General features: G+C 45.8%; 1 protein-coding gene across 2 annotated transcripts in view; it reads right to left on the bottom strand.

The window, feature by feature from the left end:
* The window catches only part of LOC138642408 (uncharacterized), a 125,528-nt gene that overhangs the window by 65,349 nt on the left and 34,650 nt on the right, over positions 1 to 25,529 (bottom strand). For both annotated transcript variants that reach the window (XM_069730539.1, XM_069730538.1), the window contains 2 exons: positions 20,860 to 20,996; positions 4,175 to 4,291 (listed from right to left, as the gene is read on the bottom strand). In XM_069730539.1, coding sequence (XP_069586640.1) covers positions 4,175 to 4,291; positions 20,860 to 20,996 — 254 coding nt within the window. The remainder of the gene's footprint in view (positions 1 to 4,174; positions 4,292 to 20,859; positions 20,997 to 25,529) is intronic.

Here is a 25,529-nt window from a genome sequence, read left to right as displayed (position 1 = left end):
CGTCCCTGTGTCGTGTGATGGCGGAAAACTGCACCCTAGCCAAAAAGACTGGCATCGGTGGTGACCACCAGCCAATGTACTGGAAGAAAAGACTTCCCTTTTATCCACGGAAGACTTCAGCGTCCACCACCTGAGGGTCTGCCTGACCCGCTGAGACAGACAGAACCGACGGTCGTAAGAGAACGGATTCTAGTCCAAAGCCATCAGAAGCACATGTTGCAAAGGGCAGAGGTGTAGCTGTGCGAGTGGAACCGCCTCTATCGCTGCCACCATCTTGCCGAGAATCCCCATACTGAATCGTATGGAGTGAAGGAAAGAGCTGGAGAGCATCCGTGCTCCCTGTTGTAAGGCTAAGACCTTTTCTGGAGGGAGAATTACCAACCCGCGGGAAGTGTCCAGGATCATTCCCAAGAAGGAAATTTGCTGAGCTGGTACTGGAGAAGACTTTTTTACGTTTATCTTCCAGCCCAGGCGAGAAAGTGTATCCACCGTGATACTCATGCACTCCTCTCGCAGGCCCGAAAAGACGATCCTTTAATCAGCAGATCGTCTAGATACGGAAGCACCACCACTCCCCGAGCGTGAAGAATGGCCATGACAGCCGCCATGACCTTGGTGAAGACTCTGGGGGCGGTAGAGAGGCCGAAGGGCAAGGCTAAGAACTGGAAGTGTTCCCCGCGAACCGCAGGAATTTTTGGAGAGGAGGAAAGATTGGAATGTGAAGGTAAGCATCCTGGATGTCGATGGATGCTAGGATATTGTTTATTTTTTATTTTAACTTTGTTTCAGGTGAAAAGGGTCTTCAATTTGATTGAAAGTATAATAAACTATTACAACACGCTGTGTCATTATTTCATTAAAATACTTTTTTCCTAATGTGTGTGTTTTATTAACCATTTACTACTATTGGATTACCGTAATAATCGATAGGTGATTGATGATATTTTTGTGATATGGGATGGGAGTCTGACAGAATTGGAAGGTTTCCACAAGAGCCTTAATGAAGTGTACTCGGAATTACAATTTACTCTAATATATTCAACTGTCCAAATACAATTCTTGGACACTTTGATTTACAAGGATGGAGACAGACTGAAAACTGGTATCTTTGTAAAGGAAACAGATAGAAATAGTCTGCTGCTATATGACAGTAATCATCCAAGGAAGATGATTGATTCACTTCCATGTAGTCAATTATTGAGAGTACGCAGGATTGTGTCCGATGAGAGTATAGTGAACCGACGGTTGAATGATATGTGCTCTAAATTTGTGACAAGAGGGTACCCTAGAAAAGAAGTGAATAATTTTAAGATGAAAGCCCTCAATGTCTCACGGGAAAGTGTCAGAAAGAAAACCTCCACAAAACGCGTATGTGAACGAATCCCGTTTGTCTCCACATTCAGTTCAGTTAGTAACCGTATTAGTGGGATCATAAAAAAGCATTAGGCCCTCTTACAACGAGGTTTACCCCAGGTCCCCAGCTTCAGATCATTCCCCATAATGTCTTACAGGAGGGGTAAGAATTTAGGAGACAAATTAGTTAAATCTGATTTTGGTACATCTAAGGTCAGAGGTGTCAAACTGCATTCCTCGAGGGCCGCAAACAGGTCAGGTTTTTCAGGATTTCCTTGTATTGCACAGGTGATAATTTAATCACCTGCACTGAATGATTCCAGCACCTTGTGCAATACAAGGAAATCCTGAAAACATGACCTGTTTGCGGCCCTCGAGGAATGCAGTTTGACACCTCTGTCTAAGGTGTCATACCAGCAAACTTTAAGCGCACCAAGGCTTGGGAATTTCCCATGCCTTGGTTGCGCTTGCTGCAATAACATGCTTAACGGAGATTTCTTTTGTCACCCACATATGGGGAAGAAGTTCTATCTGAAAGAGAGATACACCTGCGCATCGAGCTATGTCATCTATGTGATTACATGCCCTTGTGGATTGGTGTATATTGGGGAGACCACTACTGAAGTAAGGACCCGCATCAGTAAACATAAAAGCACCATCAGGACGGGACTTGTAGAACTGCCGGTCCCTAAGCATTTTGTGGAGAATAAGCACTCGGTGAACCAACTAAGCTTTAGAGTTATAGACAGTGTTCCAACCTTAAGAAGGGGAGGGGATAGGTTAAGGATACTTAAAACTAAGGAAATGAGATGGATCTATACCCTGGGTTCGTTACAACCCAGGGGATGGAATATAGATTTCAATCTACATATATTTACCCCTTTAAAATGTGAAACCCCCTCCAGAGGATTGTTGTCGTCTTTGTTTTTATTTTTTTAGACACGATTGTAATTTAAATGTGTTTTAATATGGTCTTTGTGTCATTAGATGGACAATGAATGAGACAGTCGGTGGACGGAGGAGTGGGACGCTTCAAGGTCTGGACTGGGTGCTGGGTTGGCATAGTAAAATATAGTATATATTAAATATTCAGATGTTTTTTTCTTGCCTCCAGTCTGTATTCCAACTGACCATTGGAATTGTCATCTTTGATGAATTGTGTTTTTTTAGTTTTTCACGGTGTTTTGTACTGATTTTGTTTTTCCATGGTCAAATTATTTCCCTTGATATATAATGCTATTATTTATGCCGTCTAAGGAGTCAACTAAAATGGAGATTGCGGAGATCTGTTGTCATGCGACGTGGACACTCCCTAGGTGGAGGAGTGTTCCCATCACATTTCTGTGGTGGGCCGCTGCCCCTGCACGGAGCGCCCGCGTGTGTAGGCTTAGATCTCAGTCATGTTCCATAGCCTTAAGCTACTAGCCGTGCACTAACATGGAGTATGGCTGCGCTAAATGAATAGGCTAGTCTCCCGGGCAACCAGTGTGAGCGGCGGTCACATGGGACTGGCAGTAAGCGTTGCAGATGCGCGTCACGCCGGGGCGGAGCTCCACCCCGATCATGTGGTGGGGCGCGGCGATGACGTGGGGCGCTGACGCGCGCACACCACGGCCTGCATTGGGATCTGCTGCTCAGCTGTGAAGCCGGGCTAGAGACGACCGGAGAGGATGTAAGTGTACTCCTGCTAAATGATCATAGCGGATTGGTGACTTAGTATGTGCGCTGCTGTATGAAAGGGCTGGATTGGCTCTATATTTAATTCGGCTCCATTAGCTCCGATTGGCTGGAACTATACAGGAAGCTCACTGGGAAGCTTGATCTATTGGCGGACGATCACCATGGGAACGAAGATATATCATGGAATCATATGGACTAAGAAAGATAAACATTGTACTATTCTTTATCTATATATTGATTAACATATTGATGTATATGGCGGTGATTTGCCTATATGAAATTCATGTGTATACACGCGTCTGATGTCCATTTATGTTTTTTATATATATGTTTGACATTTTAATGTGGGCTGATACTAGATGGTGATTGGCTCCCTGCGTGGTGTCCACACTATTTAAGACAGCCCATGACACCATTTTGTATGCTTGAAAACGGCCGGATGTGCAACCGAATCGTTGCTGTTGTACCATGGCTGAAATAAAGATTTTTTCTACTGGATTATAACACCCGGTTGGAGCGCTGTTCTTTCAACTTTGAGTATACGCTTTACCCAGGAGGGTTCCCTGGGCTTGGAACGAGCGCCCTAAGAAGTGAGTGCTGTTAGTCACCTATACACCGTATATAGGGATGAGGAGGCCGTGCATATCAGGATAGGGATGAGGAGCCATGCATACCAGGATAGGGATGAGGTGGCCATGCATACCAGGATAGGGATGAGGTGGCCAGGCATACCAGGATAGGGATGAGGAGGCCAGGCATACCAGGATAGGGATGAGGTGGCCATGCATACCAGGATAGGGATGAGGAGGCCAGGCATACCAGGATAGGGATGAGGAGGCCAGGCATACCAGGATAGGGATGAGGAGGCCAGGCATACCAAGATAGGGATGAGGAGGCCAGGCATACCAGGATAGGGATGAGGTGGCCAGGCATACCAGGATAGGGATGAGGAGGCTGTGCAGACCAGGATGGGGATGAGGGGACAATTTATACCTGGATTATACGGGAGTCAATAAGTTTTCCCAGTTTTTTTGTGGTAAAATTAGGTATCTCGGCTTATACTCGAGTATGTATGTTAATCTAGGTGTAATAATAGCAAATATTAAAATCAATTAGCCTATAGACATGTAGAAGGTCTTACTTTAACACGACGTTTTCCCTCTGCACGTTCTATCTCTTTTGCGTAATCCTTAAATAGCTGAGATCTGTTCAGATTTGATCTTCTTAAATTTTGATATATTGAAAAGTAATGTTTTTCCTGCAATTAAAAGCATCCGTTAGCTGTTTACAGCACACAATGGCAAACAAATATAGTGCCCAACACATTCAAAATGGTGAATCAATAATGAGGAAATAAGCATTAACCATAATATCTGACACATCACAAATATAGTTTTTGAAGGAAATCTACTGTCAGGTTTTTACTATGTAACCTAAAAGCAGCATGATGCATGAGCTGAAAGCCTGATTCCACTGAATTGTCTTTTACTAAGCAATGTGTTGGTGGTTCAATAAAATGAGTTTTTTTATCAGCAGAAAGTTATCACTACAGGACAATCTTCCTCATGCATCCTAGTCCAACCATACCCCACCACTGAAAAGCACCTTTCTGTCAATGAAGAGAGAAAGCTGCCAATCGATGGTGTGGGCGGGGTTACACAGGGCTCAGCATTCAGAACACTACAAGATCTGCACTAGAGAAAACAGTGATTGCATCAAAGCGACAGAATGCAGCCCAGTAAATGACACATTGCTAAAATCATGGTCTCAGTCCCTACACCATGCTACTCTCAGATTACATAGCAAAACCTGATGACAAATTCCCTTTAAATATTCAAATGTTACTGTCATTTTTAACTTTTAGCCTTCCTCTGAACAACAGCAATTATACAATGAAAACAAGACCACCAAGGGCCAAAAATATGAAAAGGTGCCAAAAAGACTAATCCCCATGTGGATGTCTTAAAAAGGTACACCTCACGGACACTCCCAATGAATACTGCCAACGATATAGAAAAATAGGAGTAACAATGCCCAATTCAATAGATAGAAAGGTAAATTTTTATTAGTTACAAAATAATTAAACAGACTGGGATCAGGTAGTGAAGGCTACCAATGTCCACACATCCAGATACACAAATGGGCAATAAATAAAGTGCTTAGTGCATATTATTGCAAGGAGAACCAAACAGTAATGGGCAGAAGCAGTGTAACACCAAAAATAATGGTGGATGAGCGCACAGTACATGAAGCCCAAGTTCCCCCACATTAGCCTTGCTTACCCATAGTGTGTCTGAGTCTGGACACGCGCCACGCCAACACCGACGCGCATTTCGCTTATCTTTCTCCGCACCTTGAGAAGGATAAGTTTATAACGTAGAGCCGTGAAAATAAAAAAATCGCATTTGTTTACACAAAAATGATCTTTTCGCCCACAAATTTTTATTTTCACAAGGGTAACAGGAGAAATTAGACCACAAAAGTTGTTGTGCAATTTCTCCTAAGTACGTCGATACCCAATATGTGGGGGTAAACCACTGTTTGGGCGCACCACAGAGCTTGGAAGAGAAGGAGTGCAGTTTTACTTTTTCAATGTAGAATTGGCTGGAATTGAGATCGGACGCCATGTCGCGTTTGGAGAGCCCCTGATGTGCCTAAACAGTGGAAACCCCCCACAAGTGACCCCATTTTGGAAACTAGACCCCTTAAGGAACTTATTTAGATGTGTGGTGAGCACTTTAAACCCCCAGGTGCTTCACAGAAGTTTAGAATGCATAGTCGTGAAAATAAAAAATATTTTTTTTTCCACAAAAAAGAGTTTGTAGCCCCCAAGTTTTTATTTTCACAAGGGTAACAGGAGAAATTGGACCACTAAAGTTGTTGTCCAATTTATCCCGAGTACGCTGATGCGCCATATGTTCGGGTAAACCACTGTTTGGGAGCACGGCAGAGCTCGGAAGGGAAGGAACGCCGTTTTGGAATGCAGACTTAGATAGAATGGTCTGTGGGCGTTATGTTGCGATTGCAGAGCCCCTGATGTACCTTAACAGTAGTAACCCCCCACAAGTGACCCCATTTTGGAAACTAGACCCCTCAAGGAACTTATCTAGATGTGTGGTGAGAACTTTGAATGCCCAAGTGCTTCACAGAAGTTTAGAATGCAGAGTCGTGAAAATAAAAAATATTTTTTTTTCCACAAAAAAGATTTTGTAGCCCCCAAGTTTTTATTTTCACAAGGGTAACAGGAGAAATTGGACCACTAAAGTTGTTGTCCAATTTATCCTGAGTACGCTGATGCCCCATATGCGGGGGTAAACCACTGTTTGGGCGCACGGCAGAGCTTGGAAGGGAAGGAGCGCCGTTTTGGAATGCAGTCTTAGGCCTCTTTCAGACGTCCAGATAATTCCGGTACCGGAATTATCTGTGTCCGTGTGCTCACGTAGCACATCAGTGTGGCACACGTGCGGCATCCGTGTGCCGCACGTGTGCCGCCTGAGGACAACACGGACCATGCAGGAGAGACAGCGCTACACTAAGCGCTGTCCCCCCTGTGTGGTGCTGAAGCCGCATTCATCTCTTCTCCCCCGCAGGAGAGAAGAGATGAAAGATCATTTTTTTTTTTTTTTGTTAAAAATAAAGTTTGCGTGTGACTCCCCCCTCCCATCCCCCGTGCGCCGCCCGACCCCTTGCATAGAAATACTCACCTAGCTCCTGCGATGTCTCCTCTCTCCTCTCAGCGGCTGCAGCTTCTCCTGTGTGATCAGTCACGTGGGACCGCTAATTACAGTGAGTAATATGCGCATATTCCCCCACTGTAATGAGCGGTCTCACGTGACCGCTCACACAGCACAGGCTGCAGCCGCTGAGAGGTGACATCGCTGGAGCTTGGAGCTGGGTGAGTATTTCCTGGCCAGCCGGGAGGGGGGGGCGCACAGGGGATGGGAGGCGGGAGGGGACGCATTAACTTTATTTTTAAGGGGAAAGAAAAAAAAAAAGATGATTCATCCCTTCTTTCCAGCAAATGCTGCTGAGAAGAAGGGATGAATTCTGGATTGTGCATAGACCCATTCTTTTGAAAGGGTCTACGTGTGTCAGTGTCTCCGGTACATGAGAAAACTGTCACTACACGTACCGGAGACGCGGACATCTGAAAGAGGCCTTAGATAGAATGGTCTGTGGGTGTAAGGTTGCGTTTGCAGAGCCCCTGATGTACCTAAACAGTAGTAACCCCCCACAAGTGACCCCGTTTTGGAAACTAGACCCCCCAAGGAACTTATATAGATGTGTGGGGAGAACTTTGAATGCCCAAGTGCTTCACAGAAGTTTATAATGCAGAGTCATGAAAATAAAAAATATTTTTTTTTCCACAAAAAAGATTTTGTAGCCCCCAAGTTTTTATTTTCACAAGGGTAACAGGAGAAATTGGACCCCAAAAGTTGTTGTCCAATTTATCCCGAGTACGCTGATGCCCCATATGTGGGGTTAACCCACTGTTTGGGCGGCGGCAGAGCTCAGAAGGGAGGGAGCACCATTTGACTTTTTGAGCGCAAAATTGGCTGTCGTGTTTGGAGACCCCCTGATGTACCTAAACAGTGGAAACCCCCCAATTCTAGCTCCAACCCTAACCCCAACACACCCCTAACCCTAATCCCAGCCCGATCCATAATCCTAATCACTAACCCTAACTATAATCACAACCCTTACCCCAAAACAACCCTAATGTCAACCCTAACCAAAACCCTAAATCCAACACACCCCTAATCATAATCTCAAACCTAACCTCAAACCTAACCCTAATCCCAATACACCCCTAATCACAACCCTAACCTTAACCCTAATCCCAAACCTAACCCTAATCCCAAGCATAACCCTAATGCCAACCCTAACCCTAATACCAACCCTAATCCAAACCCTAACCCTAATCCCAACTCTAACCCTAAGTTTAGCCCCAACCCTAGCCCTAACTTTAGCCCCAACCCTAAGGCTACTTTCACACTTGCGTTGTTTGGCATCCGTCGCAATCCGTCGTTTTGGACAAAAAAAACGATCCTGCAAATGCCGACGGATTGCGACAGATGGCCACACGTCGCGTCCGTTGTGCACTGGATCAGTTGTGTTCTGGCGGACCGTCGGCACAAAAACCGTTCAATGTAACTTTTTTTGTACGTCGCGTCTGCCATTTCTGACCGCGCATGCGTGGCCGTAACTCCGCCCCATCCTCCCCAGGACATAGATTGGGCAGCGGATGCGTTGAAAAACTACATCCGCTGCCCACGTTGTGCACAATTTTCACATTCACATTTTACGTTTCGACGTAAGTGTGAAAGAAGCCTAACCCTAAATTTAGCCCGAACCCTAACCCTAAATTTAGCCCCAACCCTAAATTTAGCCCCAACCCTAACCCTAAATTTAGCCCCAGCCCTAACCCTAATTTTAGCCCCAACTGCTTTCTCCTGCCGGCCGGCAGATGGCGACAGATGGCGGGCGCACTGCGCATGCGCCCACCATATTTTTTCCTCATGAAGACGCCGGCGGGCAGGAGAGGACGCAGGAGGACCCAGGGACACCGGTAAGTATAATACAGTCCCCGAATCCCCCTATTTCTCTGTCCTCTGATGTGCGATCACATCAGAGGACAGAGAATTACACATTGCTTTTTTTTTTTTTGCGGTCGCCGGTAAACAGTTAATTACCGGCGATCGCAAAACAGGGGTCGGTAAAACCGACCCCGATCATGTTCTTTGGGGTCTCGGCTACCCCCGGCAGCCGAGACCCCAAAGATTCTCCCGGTGCCGGCCGGCGGGCGCACTGCGCATGCGCCCGCCATTTTTTTGCCGGAAAAAGATGGTGGCGCCCATCGGGAGCCACGAGGAGCACCGGGGGAGACAGGTGAGTATCGGGGGGCTATCTGGGACCCCTTTTCTCTGTCCTCTGATGTGCGATCACATCGGAGGACAGAGAAATTAAAAGGGAAATCGCTTTTTTTTTTTTGCGAAAGCGGGGTCGGTAAAAAAAAACCCCGAATCATGTTCTCTGGGGTCTCGGCTACCCCCGGCAGCCGAGACCCCGGAGAAAATCGGACTCTGGGGGGCGCTATTCACTTTTTCCACAGCGCCGCTAATTAACGGCGCTGTGGTTTAAGTACCCTTAACTGCCGCCGTTAAAAGGCGTATCGGCGGGCTTTAAGGGGTTAAAGAGGTTTTCCAGGCTTAACCTCTTTGAGAAGAAACCCTTTTTCATTTTTGAGTTTCTGCTTTTCACTCCCCTTCTTCCCAGAGCCATAACTTTTTATTTTTCTGTCAATCTGGCCATGTGAGGGCTTGTTTTTTGTGGGAAAAGTTGTACTTTTGAATGATACCATTGGTTTTACCATATCATGTACGGTACTCAAAAAAGGGGAAAAAAAATTCCAAGTGCAGTGAAACTGCAAAAAAAGTGTAATTCCACAAAGTTTTTTTGAATTTTTTTTTACCATGTTCACCAAATGCTAAAACTGACCCGCCATTATGATTCTCCAGTTCATTACAAGTCCATAGACAGCTAACATGTCTAGGTTCTTTTTTACTTAAAAAAGGTGAAAAAAATCCAGAATTTGGATAAAAAGAAAAAAAAAAATGCCATCTTCCAATACTCGTAGTGTCTCCATTTTTTGTGATCCTGAGGGCCTATTTTTTTATGTGCCGAGCAGACGTTTTTAATGATACCACTTTAGTGCAGATACGATCTTTTGATTGCCCGTTATTGCATTTTAATGCAATGTTGTGTGACCAAAAAAATGTAATTCTGGCGTTTTAAATTTTTCTCTTGTTACACCATCTAGCAATCAGGTTAATCCTTTTTTTTTAAAGATAGATCGGGCAATTCTGAACGCGGCGATACCAAATCTGTGTATGTTTGATTTTTTTATTTTGAATGGGGTGAAAGGGGGGTGATTTGAACTTTTATATTTTTTTAAAAAACAATTTGTTTACTTTTGGCAATTTTTTTTTTTTTTTTTTTACAATAGTCTCCATGGAGACTAGAAGCTGCCATAACCCGATCGGCTCTGCTTACATACAAGTGATAATCAGATCACCTGTATGCAGTAGAATGCCTCACTTGCTATGTGCGCCGACCACCGGGCGGCACTCATAGCAATCCGGCAGTGACAACCATAGAGGATGTCAGGCCAACCCATCGGTGACCCCCGATCACGTGACGGAGGGGTCACTGATGGGTGGATTTCCAACGCAATTGCCAAAAATGCATATTAATTGCCGCTGTCAGCATTTGACAGCAACATTTAACGGGTTAATAGCCACGGGTGGATAACAATTCCACCCGCGGCTATTCCGCGCACGTCAGCTGCTCAAAATAGCTGACATGTGCCAGGAAAGATGTGAGCTCAGCACCGGAGCCCACATCAAATAGGGAGACACGACATGCACAGTACTAGGATTGTGCACAGTAACCTACACACAGTGTCAGGTCAGTGCCACTATACTGATTACAATGATACCTGGGTGATGAAATCCATCTTGTTGTGGTTGTTTAATCTTTATTTTCAGTTTTTAGTTAATGATATGCTCGTGCCCTAGGGCGGTCTGGAGGAGGGGTCTGCTTGTGGTGCTTTGACTAGATATTCATAATGCAGACTGCTGACATATCACTGCTCCCTCACTGACCTGCCCCCTAGATTGCATAATGAATGTCTGTACATACTTTAAAAAAAATCCTCCTCTCATCTATCTCCGAGCTGCTACTGTGCAGGCAAAGGTGGCGCCATCTTGGAGGAGGATTGTTTTTTCTTCTCCAGTAAGATGGCACCGCGGGCGCATGCGCAGTAGCAGCTATCAAATCACAGCTATAGACATCGATAGCAGCTACTACTTCGGATATTCCAACTTGATACTTTAAAGCCAAGAGGTTTAAACAACGAGATTGAACTGTTTGCCTTTGAAGACTGACACCATGATTGGATCTCTATGGCTATTTAAACCCACATAGCTGCAGAAAGGACCATCCCTGAGCAAGGAAACCGATAAGATTTCCGAAATGCTTAGGAATCTGGTCCTTATCGTCCACTGTACTTCATCGCGTCATCCTCACATGGTTACAAGCATCACGTGACCTGCAGGCATCATAGACATTACACGCCAAGTACGAGCGCTTGTTACCAGCAGGGACAGCGCTCCAACTTTATACAGTCAGGATTATCTGCAGCATCGGCTGCCCACCTGCCACACTCGCAAACCGGAGAATCCTTTTGCAAAGAACGAACATCTATGACACCACGAAGAATCCTAACAAGACATTGATGTTTTCATATCCATACTAGGTACTCTCCATCTGATTCCAACAGTCAATGCATGTACAACGTATGCTCACTATTATAATTTTTCTTTAACAATCTGGAGGAATTAACTGTTTTTTTTCTCTAGCACACATTTAATCCCAGGGCTAATAATCACTATTATATTATTTGTCATTTTAATATGACGTTGCATTAATTCCTGTAAATCACCAGAGGAGCTAACAAATTTCTTATCAACAGTTTTTAATAACTTGAGGAGTGCCATTTTTATATGGCATCACTTTTCAGGGTTTTCCAAATTGTAGGTCCCCCAAAGTTGCTTCAAAACTGAATAGATCTATAAAAAATAAGATTTGCAAATTTCCTTTAAAAAATTAAAAATTGCTGCTAAATTTTAAAGGGAACCTGTCACCCAGTTTTTTCAATATGAGCTGAAAATAGCGTTCAATAGGGCCTAGGCTGTGCTTTACAATAGTGTCTTTATTGTCCCGATTCGCCACCTTTGCTCCCAAAATACGTTAGTAAACTTGCCGTTTTCGGCTGTCAATCACCCTGGTCCGGTCTGATGGGCGTTGCCAAATCGCTGTCTCTCCCCGCCCTCCTCGGTGTGTCTGACGTAACTCGGCACAGATCGCGCTCATTTTTTGCAGTTCCGCAGTGGATTCCGCTCTAGCGCATGCGCAGTATGTATTGCCCAACTGTTGGCAAAGTATACAATACATCATTGCGCATGCGCGGTTTTCCATTGTAACCTGTGTGCCCCGGAAGTCTGGATATGCAAATTGCGTTGTCCTGGACGCCGGTAAACTTTTCCCATCCAGAACTGCTAGCGTAAGTTTTGTAACAAAATCGCTTATCTATCTAATCTATCTATCTATCTTTCTACTTCTTTACAGCTATCTATCTCATTCTATGGTATTCCTTCTAACTTTCTCATTCCTTCTTTCTATCTCTTTATCTATCTCATCTATCTAAAGGCAGATTACATACAACATACACCCCGTGACATACACCCTACAACATACACCCTCCGATATACGACTTGCAACCTACTACATGCGACATGCAATATACCACATGCAACATACCACATGTGACATGCAACATACTACATGCGACATGCAACATATTACATGCAACATGCTACATGCGACAACAAACGACATGCGACATGCAACAACATGTGGCATGCGACATGCAACGACAACATGCAACATGCGGCATGCAACAACATGCGACTACGTGCGACATGTGACATGCAACAACATGTGACAATATGCGACACGCAACAACATGCAACCATATGCATCATGCGACAATATGCGCCATGCGACGACATGCAACAACATGCGACATGCAACAACATGCAACAAGCGATGACATGCAAGAACATGCGGCATCATGCGACGACGTGCAACATGCAACGACATGCAACGACATGCGACAACATGCAACAACATACGACAACATGCAACAACATGCGACATGCAACGGCATGCAACGACATGCGACTACATGTAACAACATGCACCATGTGACATGCGACATGGGACGACATGCGGTGGCATGCGACATGCGGCGACATGCACCATACACCACATACATACAATATATACATATAGACATACAGTACATTAAACATAGAGTACATACCCACCATAACTTGTCACTTTGATCCCCGAAGCAAGTGTCATCTGTAAAAAAAAATAAAATAACAAACATCCTATATACTCCCTGTCCGCAGAAATCCAATTTAAACGAGTGTCCCTCAACGATCTCCCGTGGAGAACAGCAGCATCAGCTGATGTGACTGCTCTCCAGGGGCTCCAGGACCACAATGATGGAAGGCATGCTTCCCCAAGGTATTCCCCACAATGTATTCCTACGCCCCTGTGAGAAAATAGTCGCTAGTCTCACTTCTGGCACTGCTGATTTGGAAAAATCCCAGGCAGCTTTGCCAGAAAGTGAGACTTTGAACTCTAGTAACCTCTCAGTGATGCACTGCAGGAGCCATTGTCTCCTGTCAGTGTGTCACTGAGGGTCCTATAGAGCAGTGACATCACCCGATGTCACTGTTCTATAGGGGAGATCGTCGTGGGACACTCGCTACTAATTGGACTACGGCGGACAGGTAGTATACGGTTTATTTTTTTACGTTTTTTTGCAAGCGCTGAAGTATGGTAAGTATGGTTAAATGAAGAATATTAAAATACCTTTTTCCTAATGTGTGTGTGTGTTTTATTAACCCTTTATTACTATTGGATTAATAATGGATAGGCATCTTATTGACGCCTCTCCGTTATTAACCCGGCTTAATGTCACCTTACTATAGCAAGGTGACATTAACCCCTTATTACCCCATATCCCACCACCACACGGGAGTGGAAAGAGAGGGGCTAAGTGCCGGAATTTGCGCATCTCACAGATGCGCCATTTCTGGGGCGGCTGCGGACTGGTATTTGTAGCCGGGGGGGGGGGGGGGGGGGGGGCAATATCCATGGCCCCTCTCTAGGCTATGAATATTAGCCCGCAGTTGTCTGCGTAGCCTCTCTGGCTATAAAATATAGGGGGACCCCACATCATTTTTTTGGGGGGGTCCCCCTACTTTAATTGTGCAATTTGCTGCGCCAGAGGGAGAAAGCCGACGGCCGGGGCCAATATTTGTAGCCTACTATCAATATCAGCCTTTACTGGCTATTAAAATAGGGGGACCCCCCCAAAAAAAATTACGTGGGGTCCCCCTATATTTTATAGCCAAAAAGACTACGCAGACAGCTGCAGGCTTATATTCATAGCCTAGAGAGGGGCCATGGATATTGCCCCCCCCCCCTCGGGTACAAATACCAGTCCGCAGCCGCCCCAGAAATGGCGCACCTGTGAGATACGCCAATTCCGGCACTTAGCCCCTCTCTTCCCACTTCCGTGTAGCGGTGGGATATCTACTATATAATTGTCTAAGGGTCACTTCCGTCTGTCTGTCTGTCTGTCCTTCTGTCACGGTTATTCATTCGCTGATTGGTCTCGCCAGCTGCCTGTCATGGCTGCCTCGACCAATCAGCGACAGGCACAGTCCGGAAGAAAATGGCCACTCCTTACTCCCCGCAGTCAGTGACTGTCGCCCGCATACTCCCCTCCGGTCACCGCTAACACAGGGTTAATGCCGGTGGTAACGGACCGCGTTTTGCAGCGGGTAACGCACTCCATTACCGCTGCTATTAACCCTGTGTGTCCCCAAACTTTTTACTATTGACGCTGCCTATGCGGCATCAATAGTAAAAAATGTAATGTTAAAAATAATAATAAAAAAAATAAATAAATAAATTAAAAAAAAACTGCTATACTCACCCTCCGTAGTTCGCTGAGCCGCTGCCGCCAGCCGCCATCTTCCGCTGCAGTTTCCGGTGGCAAAGATGGTATGGCAGAAGGACCTGCCATGACGTCACGGTCATGTGACCGTGACATCATCACAGGCCCTGCACGCCTGCACTAAAAAGACCTGCCATGACGTCACGGTCATGTGACTGCGACGTCATCACAGGTCCTGCGCTCTGATACCAACCCTGGGACCGCAAGCTGCCGTGGACTACAAGGGGCCTTCGGAAAGGTGAGTATGTGTTTATTGTTTATTTTTTCACCTGTGACAAACCTGGCTGGGCGATATACTACGTGACTGGCCAATATACTACATGGCTCTGTGCTGTATACTACTTCGCTGTGCAATATACTACGTGACTGGGCAATATACTACGTGACTGGGCAATATACTACGTGGCTGGGCAATATACTACATGGCTGGGCAATATACTACGTGGCTCTGTGCTGTATACGTCGCTGTGCAATATACTACGTGACTGGGCAATATACTACGTGGCTGGGCAATATACTACATGGCTGGGCAATATACTACATGGCTGGGCAATATACTACGTGGCTGAGCAATATACTACGTGGCTGAGCAATATACTACGTGGCTGGGCAATATACTACGTGGCTGGGCAATATACTACGTGGCTGCGCAATATACTACGTGATTGGGCAATATACTATGTAACTGGCCAATATACTACGTGGCTGTAATATAGTCTCCCCCCCTTACTTGGCTATCGTCAGATCTTCTCCCTATTGTCCTCTTTTATGTGCATAGTGCATACAGCACTTATATGCAGTGTGGATATTGTATTATATTGTTGTAATTACAAAAATAAAATTGTTATATATTTTTATACATTACTATGTTGTTATGGATGTTTTTGCTCCGTTATTTTGTGTTGATCTCTGCTTGGAGCCGTCCTGGTGTTTCGGCACCCGTTGGGTGCTTTGGGAGAGCTAATTTAGCTTGCTCTCAGTTACTACCTACTCTGGTGCTTCATGATTGCGCTATGCAATATACTACGTCACTAGGCAATATACTATGTAACTGGGCAATATACCACGTGGCTGGGCAATATACTACATCTCTGGGCAATATACTACGTGGGCTGTGCAATATACTACGTGGACATGCATATTCTAGAATACCCGATGCGTTAGAATTGGGCCATCATCTAGTGGGGTAATAAGGGGTTAATGTCACCTTGCTATTGTAAAGTGACATTAAGCCGGGTTAATAACGGAGAGGCGTCAATAAGACGCCTATCCATTATTAATCCAATAGTAATAAAGGGTTAATAAAACACACACACACACACATTAGGAAAAAGGTATTTTAATATTCTTCATTTAACCATACTTACCATACTTCAGTGCCTGCAAAAAACGTAAAATAATAAACCATATACTACCTGTTCGCCGTAGTCCAATTAATAACGAGTGTCCCACGACGATCTCCCCTATAGAACAGTGACATTGGGTGATGTCACTGCTCTATAGGACCCTCAGTGACACACTGACAGGAGACAATGGCTCCTGCAGTGCATCACTGAAGAGGTTACCTTAGTTCAGAGTGTCACTTTCTGGCAAAGCTGCCTGGGATTTTTCCAAAACAGAAGTGCCAGAAGTGAGACTAGGGACTATTTTCTCACAGGGGCGTAGGAATACATTGTGGGGAATACATTGGGAAAGCATGCCTTCCATCATTGTAGTCCTGGAGCCCCTGGAGAGCAGTCACATCAGCTGATGCTGATGCTCTCCACGGGAGATCGTCGAGGGACACTCGTTTACATTGGATTTCTGCGGACAGGGAGTATATTGGTTGTTTCTTATTTTAATATTTTTTACAGATGACACTGGCTTCAGGGATCAAAGTGACAAATGATGGTGAGTATGTACTCTATGTTTAATGTACTATATGTCTATATGTATGTATTGTATGTATGTGTTGTATGGTGTATGTTGCATGTTGCCGCATGTCGTTGCAGGTCACATGTTGCATGTTGGTGCATGTCGCCGTATGTCGTCGCATGCCGCATATTGTCGAATGCCGTATGTTGTTGTATGGTGCATGCTGTCGCATGTCGCATGCTGTTGCATGTCGCATGCTGTTGCATGTCGCATGCTGCATGTTGTTGCATGCTGCATATTGTCGCATGACGCCTCATGTTGCATGTCGTCACATGTTCTTGCATGTCGCATGCTGCATGCTGTTGCATGTCGCCACATGCGGCCTCATGTCATCGCATGTTCACGTCGTCGCATGCAGTCACATGCAGCATATTGTCGCATGTTCTTGCATGTCGCATGTTGTTGCATGTCGCTTGTCGTCGCATGACGCATATTGTCGCATCTTGAATGTTGTCGCATGCCGCATGTCACATGTTGTTGCATGTTGCATGTAGTCGCATGTTGCGTGTCGTATGGTGTTGCACGTTGTTGCATGTAATATGTTGCATTTAGCATGTAGTATGTCGCATGTCAAATGTGGTATGTTGCATGTGGTATATTGCATGTCGCATGTAGTAGGTTGCAAGTCGTATATCGCTGGGTGGATGTCACAGTGTGTATGTTGCAGGGTGTATGTTGTAGGGCAGGGGTGTCAAACTGCATTCCTCGAGGGCCGCAAACCATGCGTGTTTTCAAGATTTTCTTAGCTTTGCACAAGGTGCTGTAATCATTATGTGTGTAGGTGATTAAATTATCACCTGTGCAGTACAAGGAAATCCTGAAAACATGACCTGTTTGCAGCCCTTGAGGAATGCAGTTTGACACCCCTGTTGTAGGGTGTATGTTGTATGTAATCTGCTTTTAGATAGAGGAGATAGATAAATAGACAGAAAGAAGGAATGAGAAAGTTAGAAGGAATACCATAGATAGCATGAGCTAGATGGCTGTAAAGAAATAGATAGATAGATAGATAGATAGATAGATAGATAGATAGATAGATAGATAGATAGATAGATAGATAGATAGATAGATAGATAGATAAGCGATTTTGTTACAAAACTTACGCTAGCAGTTCTGGATGGGAAAAGTTTACCGGCATCCAGGACAACACAATTTGCATATCCAGACTTTCGAGGCACACAGGTTACAGTGAAGAGCCGCGCATGCGCAATGATGTGCTGTATGCTATGCCCACAGTTGGGCAAAGCATAATGCGCAAGCGCGAGATGAGACTTCAATGTGCAGGCACGAAATACTACGCCAACGCCGGGAAGAAATTTCTTAGGGAAAAGCAAAAGGTGGGGGAGAAACAGCGATTTGGCTACGCCCATCGTACTGGACCGGGGTGATTGACAGCCGAAAACGGCTGGTTTACTAAGGTATTTTGGCAGCAAAGGTGGGGAATCAGGGGATAATAAAGGCACTATTGTAAAATACAGCTCAGACCCTATTGAACGCTATTTTTAGCTCAAATTGAAAAAACGGGGTGACAGGTTCCCTTTAACACTTCTAACATTGCAACAAAATACCATGGCAAGTTTACTAAAATGTCAGAAATTTTAATTAATAAAAAATGCAAAACCTAACCTACATTTACCAGTAACTTATAGTAAAATGTGTCAAAAAAATAAAACAAAAAAACAATTATCAATCAGGAGAATAAGCTAAAGCATGGCAGAGTTATTATCACATAAAGCTACAAGATTTGAAAAATGGAGTCTGCCGGGGAAAGGTGATCAAAAAATAATTAAAGGGGTTGTCCCCCAGGAAAAAAAAGTATATTTTGTCCTCTAGATCTTGGAATGAAAATAAGGTCCACAATTAACTGTGTTAAATAAAATATTCCTGTGCTGAGATAATCTTATAAATGTGCCCCTGCTGTGTACTGTGTAATGGCCGTGTCTGACCGTACAGAGACATGGTCTGATCATACCACAGCTCCTGGGCCATGGAGGAAGGTTCAAAAGATTATACAGACATTACAGCAAGGGAACACAGACGATTCTTTCTTTAAGGTAAAACATTTCACTGCCTGCTTTTAAGCAATGTTTTACCTCATAAAAAGAATGAGTTGTGATTCCATGCTGTTTCACTGTCTGTATGTGCTTTCCCCCCACCTAGGAGCTGTGATATGATCAGACCATGTCCCTGTATGGTCAGGCACGGCCATTACACAGTACACAGCAGTGGCACATTTATAAGATTATCTCAGCACAGGAATATTTGTTTGTGTAGGACTCATTTTTATTTCAAGATCTAGTGTATAAAAAGGACTTACCGTATATACTCGAGTATAAGCCGACCCGAGTATAAGCCGACCCCCCTAATTTTGCCACAAAAAACTGGGAAAACTTATTGACTCGAGTATAAGCCTAGGGTGGAAATGCAGCATTTACCGGTGAATTTCAAAAATAAAAATAGATCATTATTTCCCCATAGCTGTGCCATATAGTGCTCTGCACCGTTCATTGTGCCCCCTAGCTGTGCCATATACGGTGCTCTGCACCGTTCATTGTGCCCCATAGATGTGCCATATACGGTGCTCTGCACCGTTCACTGTGCCCCATAGCTGTGCCATATACGGTGCTCTGCACCGTTCACTGTGCCCCATAGCTGTGCTGTGCCATATACGGTGCTCTGCACCGTTCACTGTGCCCCATAGCTGTGCTGTGCCATATACGGTGCTCTGCACCGTTCACTGTGCCCCATACATAGCTGTGCTGTGCCATATACGGTGCTCTGCACCGTTCACTGTGCCCCATAGCTGTGCTGTGCCATATACGGTGCTCTGCACCGTTCACTGTGCCCCATAGCTGTGCTGTGCCATATACGGTGCTCTGCACCGTTCACTGTGCCCCATAGCTGTGCTGTGCCATATACGGTGCTCTGCACCGTTCACTGTGCCCCATAGCTGTGCTGTGCCATATACGGTGCTCTGCACCGTTCACTGTGCCCCACAGCTGTGCTGTGCCATATACGGTGCTCTGCACCGTTCACTGTGCCCCACAGCTGTGCTGTGCCATATACGGTGCTCTGCACCGTTCACTGTGCCCCACAGCTGTGCTGTGCCATATACGGTGCTCTGCACCGTTCACTGTGCCCCACAGCTGTGCTGTGCCATATACGGTGCTCTGCACCGTTCACTGTGCCCCATAGCTGTGCTGTGCCATATACGGTGCTCTGCACCGTTCACTGTGCCCCATAGCTGTGCTGTGCCATATACGGTGCTCTGCACCGTTCACTGTGCCCCATAGCTGTGCTGTGCCATATACGGTGCTCTGCACCGTTCACTGTGCCCCATAGCTGTGCTGTGCCATATACGGTGCTCTGCACCGTTCACTGTGCCCCATAGCTGTGCTGTGCCATATACGGTGCTCTGCACCGTTTACTGTGCCCCATAGCTGTGCTGTGCCATATACGGTGCTCTGCACCGTTCACTGTGCCCCATAGATGTTCCACATAAATTTGTGCCGCCGCTGCCGCAATAAAGAAAAAAAACCACATACTCACCTCCCTTGATTGCAGCTCCCGGCGTCTCGTTCCGGCGCCTCCATCTTCCCGGCGTCTCTGCTCTGACTGATCAGGCAGAGGGCGCCGCGCACACTATATGCGTCATCGCGCCCTCTGCCTGAACAGTCAGAGAGCAGAGACGCCGGGAAGATGGAGGCGCCGGCCGGGAAGATGGAGCGACGCCCGGCGGCTGGAACGAGGACAGGTGAATATGCTATACTCACCTAGTCCTGGCGATCCTCGCGCTGTCCCCTCCTGTCTTCGGTGCCGCAGCTTCTTTCTCTATCAGCGGTCACCGGCACCGCTGATTAGAGAAATGAATAAGCGGCTCCGCCCCTATGGGAGGTGGAGCCGCTTATTCATTTCTGTAATGAGCGGTCCCACGTGACCGCTGAAGAGAGGAAGAAACTGCAGCGCCGAAGCCCGTGGGACGGCAGGGACAGCGCGAGGATTGCTGGGACTAGGTAAGTATACCTCAGCGCCCTCACCCCCTCACCCGCCGACCCCACCGCTACCGTGACTCGAGTATAAGCCGAGGGGGGCACTTTCAGCCCAAAAATTTGGGCTGAAAATCTCGGCTTATACTCGAGTATATACGGTATGTTTGTGGGAAAACCCATTGAATGCTGAAATCTAGCTTATTCCAAAAGATGAATTTAATTTTTCTTGTAACTCTAAATTTAAGCAAAGTATTGAACACTTACCATATAGAGTTTAATGTGTTGTATTCCAACAAGGTGTTCCTTCATAGTCATCATGTTCCCTGCTACATTGCACAAGTTACACTTTACAACACCATTATCTGAGTTCAACACTCTCAGATCCACTACATACTGCAAGCCTAAAATAAAGTTGAAAATTACTATGTTTAGTCACATGTATAAAAAATAGACCCTAGTTATCAAGTTATTAGGTGTTTAATAATAATCAAATGGCATTTCTGATATTTCTTTTTGTTGTAAAGTTCCATTTTACAATACCTATAAAGTCCAATATAATAGTGATCTCATGCACAATATCAAGATATAACACCTATCCAAAGGCCAAGTGCCGGGGTGAAGAGCAGGTGGGTGTGGTACCCAAAGTACAGCCTAACTCTGCCCTTAGCTTTTAAGTTCTGTGGTAGAGCAGGGAGACACAATGTCTCTGCACTATCGCTTTCTGTTTTGTAGAGTGTAGGTCGCTTTAAGCCTGTGGTCTACAGAACGGACAAGTCGCCGCCATAAGCACAGGAAGTCAGAATCCCAATGCGCTGATGTCAACGTACCGTGCAGGGACTGAAGTCCTGTGCGTGCTCAGATGCGGTGACAGCAAGTTGGTCAGCCCTGGCCTTGCCACTGGACACATCAGGATTCGGTCTTAGGTTAGGCATCATAAACAATGGGGGACTCTAAAGCAATGTGGAGGTTACATTATAAGGACTACTTTCGGGGGTCTTATGAGTGCAGGGGCCATTATACAGTTAGGGAGCTAATGCAGGGGCCATTATACAGTTAGAGAGCTAATGCAGGAGCCATTATACAGTTTGGGGCGTACGGTTGGAGCAATCGTACAGTGTGGGAACTACTGTGGACACCATTATACAGTGCAGGGGCCATTAAACAGTGTGGGGGCTACTGTGGGGATCATTATGCTGTGTTTTCGGGGAGCAATTTTATCATCTACAGGGCACAAACAAAGCATTATTACTATGTAAGGGGCACAGTGGTCGCCGTTACTATGGGAGGCAGTAAGAGGAGAGCTTTAGTTATGACAAACAGCGGGTGCAGTAAAAGAGACGCATACAGCAACGGCTCAGCATTGGGGTGACTGCAGATGTCTAGGCCAAATGGAAAGGATGGGAAAAATGAAGGGCTCCATCAGAAAGAACATCAGCTGTAAATCACCATCTATAACTGTACTGAAATCACTTGTATGTTCTGCAGGACTGGTATCTACCACTATAAGGTCACCATATGGCAGTAATATCAGTGTTTGCCTGCGTGTTTATTTTCAGTAATCGCATGGTCATCTGCTGTGGTTCCTCCACCATAGCTGTAATTAGGGGTACCAGTTAGGGGTGCACTCAGATGTTTTGCCCCCCCCCCCCCCCCCGATCCTCCCTCCTCAGATGAACCCTTAACTACGCCTCTAGCTAGTAGTAATGAGGAAGGTCAGAGGGAGACAGATCACAAAGAGAGAGATCAGAGAGAAACCGATCACAGAGAGAGACAGATCACAGAGAGAGAGAGATCACAGAGAGAGAGATCACAGAGAGAGAGAGATCACAGAGAGAGAGATCACAGAGAGAGAGAGATCACAGAGAGAGAGATCACAGAGAGAGAGAGAGAGATCACAGAGAGAGAGAGATCACAGAGAGAGAGATCACAGAGAGAGAGATCACAGAGAGAGAGATCACAGAGAGAGATAAAGCTCATTTGAATTGAATTGAGAGAGATCAGAGAGAGAAATCACAGAGAGAGAGAGATCACAGAGAGAGGGAGAGATCACAGAGAGAGGGAGAGATCACAGAGAGAGGGAGAGATCACAGAGAGAGGGAGAGATCACAGAGAGAGGGAGAGATCACAGAGAGAGGGAGAGATCACAGAGAGAGGGAGAGATCACAGAGAGAGGGAGAGATCACAGAGAGAGGGAGAGATCACAGAGAGAGAGAATCCTATGTCCCCATCGGATACAGGGAATTCTCTGTCTCCGCACAGAAAAACAAAAACGTCAAACAGGGCCGGAGCTCAGGAGGAATATTAGTATGGTACAAAGAAGAGCTCCATGAACATATCAGAGCAGTGAAGAGAGGAGACAGCCACATCTGGATAAGAATAAGCCGCTTCATCCTCACATCCGTGGCCGACATCTACCTCTGTGCAGTGTACGTAGCTCCTCCAGAGTCTCCATACTTCAACCCAGACAGCTTTGAGACCCTAAAGACTGAAGCTGCCTATTTCCAGATTCTTGGGAACGTTCTCATCTACGGAGACCTCAACGCAAGAATGGGAAGAGAAAGAGACTACCTGACCACTGATGGAAACATCTATATACTTGGAGCAGATACCGACTGTGACAACCCAGTACACACCGACAGGAACAGCTATGATTGCACAGTTAATAAAAGTGGCAGAACGCTGTTGAACCTATGCCGAAGCCTTGGACTTCGTATCCTCAATGGCCGCACCAAGGGAGACTCACTGGGAAGACATACCCTAAACTCACATGTGGGCAGCAGTGTGATAGACTATGCCATCACAGATATGGACCCTACAAATATTGGCGCCCTTATAGTCACCCCACAAACACATCTGTCAGACCATAACCAACTGCTCCTATACATCAAATCCACAAAGAAATCACCCTCACAAACCCCGCAAAAGACCGGCCTCTTTAGCCTGCCACCATCCTTCAAATAGTCCAAGATGTCGGCCCCAAAATACAAAGATGCCATCAACAGACCAGAGATCAAGGAGAAGCTCCAATGTTTCCATAATAACGTGTATGAACTCAACCCAGAAGGAGTACACCTAGCGGTAAGAGACCTTAACAACATTCTATATGCCATGGCAGAAATGTCTGACCTGAAAAGAAGCATCAACAAGAGACCGAGTAAACAAAATCCCAACAACTGGTTTGACAAAGAATGCAAGACCATACGGAAGGCTCTAAGAATGGCCTCAAATAAAAAACACAGAGACCCCAATAACCCCACTCTGAGAGAAGCCTACCACACCGTACAACGAAATTACAAAGCCACCCTCAGAAAGAAAAAGCAAAACGACATCTCTACCAAACTCCTCCAACTCCAAGATGCCCTTGAAGACAACAAATTTTGGTAACTGTGGAATGACCTTCGATCCCACCAGAAAAGCAACAGCCTCCACATCCAGAGCGGCAACATCTGGCTCCAGTACTTCAAGGACCTCTACAATGACATCCCAAGTGAAGACCTGAACCTGGCACAAAAAGAGCTTGTGAAAAAACTGAAAGATATGGAGGAAAAGTTCAAAGATTTCCAAAATCCTCTGGATACACCAATCACACTGACAGAAATAACAGAAAGGATTACACAGATAAAAGGTAAAAAAGCCAGTGGTCCAGATGGGATCCTCCCAGAAATGCTGAAATACAGCCCTCCAGACATCCAGGCTGCGATAACAAAACTATTTGTTTTGTATTTGCAGGCCGGCTGCTTCCCCAAAAACTGGAACCAAGGCCTCATAACCCCTATACACAAAAATGGGGACAAGTACGACCCAGCAAACTACCGAGGGATATGTGTCAGCAGCAACCTAGGTAAACTCTTCAACTGCATCCTGAACAAGAGGATCCTCACCTTCCTCACCGAGCACAATGTCCTCAGCAAGAGCCAAGCAGGGTTCATGCCGAACCACCGCACCACTGACCACATCTACACTCTGCACAGCCTCATCAAGAGCCACGTCCACAATACAAAGAACGGGAAGATATACGCTTGTTTTGTGGACTTCAAGAAGGCCTTCGACTCAGTGTGGCACCCATGACTATTCCTAAAATTGCTGGGGAGCGGAATAGGAGGCAAAACATATGATGTCATCCGAAGCTCCTACACAGAGAACAGTTGCAGTGTGAAGGTCAACGGAAGGAGGACGGCCTATTTCCAACAAAGTCGAGGAGTGAGACAGGGCTGCAGCCTCAGTCCAACGCTCTTTAACATCTACATCAATGAGCTGGCAGTGGCCCTAGAGTCCTCCTCAGCACCAGGACTCACCCTCCATGACACCCAGGTGAAATTTCTGCTGTATGCAGATGACCTCGTGCTGTTATCACCAACTGAGAAAGGCCTCCAAGATCATCTGAAAATCCTAGAGACCTTCAGCAGCACATGGGCACTGCCAATCAACGAGAAAAAAACTAATATCATGGTGTTCCAGAAAAGAAAGCAGAAACCCACTGGCCATCCTACCTTTATGATAGACAACCGTCCACTTACAGAAACCAACAGGTACACCTACCTGGGCCTAGAACTCAGCCAGTCAGGGAGCTTCAAGCAAGCCATAGAGTCACTAAAAGACAAGGCATCCAAAGCCTTCTATGCCATCAGAAGGCGTTTGTACCACCTCAAGGCACCAGTAACCGTATGGCTAAAAAATTTTGACTCCATCATTGCCCCAATTCTTCTATACGGTAGTGAGGTCTGGGGCCCAGTCTCATACCCAAACTGGTCAAAGTGGGACGCTGGGCCGACAGAAATATTCCACCTAGAGTTCTGCAAGCATCTTCTCCAAGTCCATCGGAGCACATCAAATAGCGCCTGCAGAGCAGAGCTGGGCAGATTCCCACTACACATCGCAATAAAGAAGAAGGCACTGTCATTCAAGGCTCATCTACAAAGTACAAAAGAGAATAG

The sequence above is a fragment of the Ranitomeya imitator genome, chromosome 6 (assembly GCF_032444005.1).
Source record: "Ranitomeya imitator isolate aRanImi1 chromosome 6, aRanImi1.pri, whole genome shotgun sequence".
Taxonomy (NCBI): domain Eukaryota; kingdom Metazoa; phylum Chordata; class Amphibia; order Anura; family Dendrobatidae; genus Ranitomeya; species Ranitomeya imitator.
The sequence above is the reverse complement of the archived record's forward strand: the minus strand, read 5'-3'. Positions and strand labels throughout refer to the sequence as shown.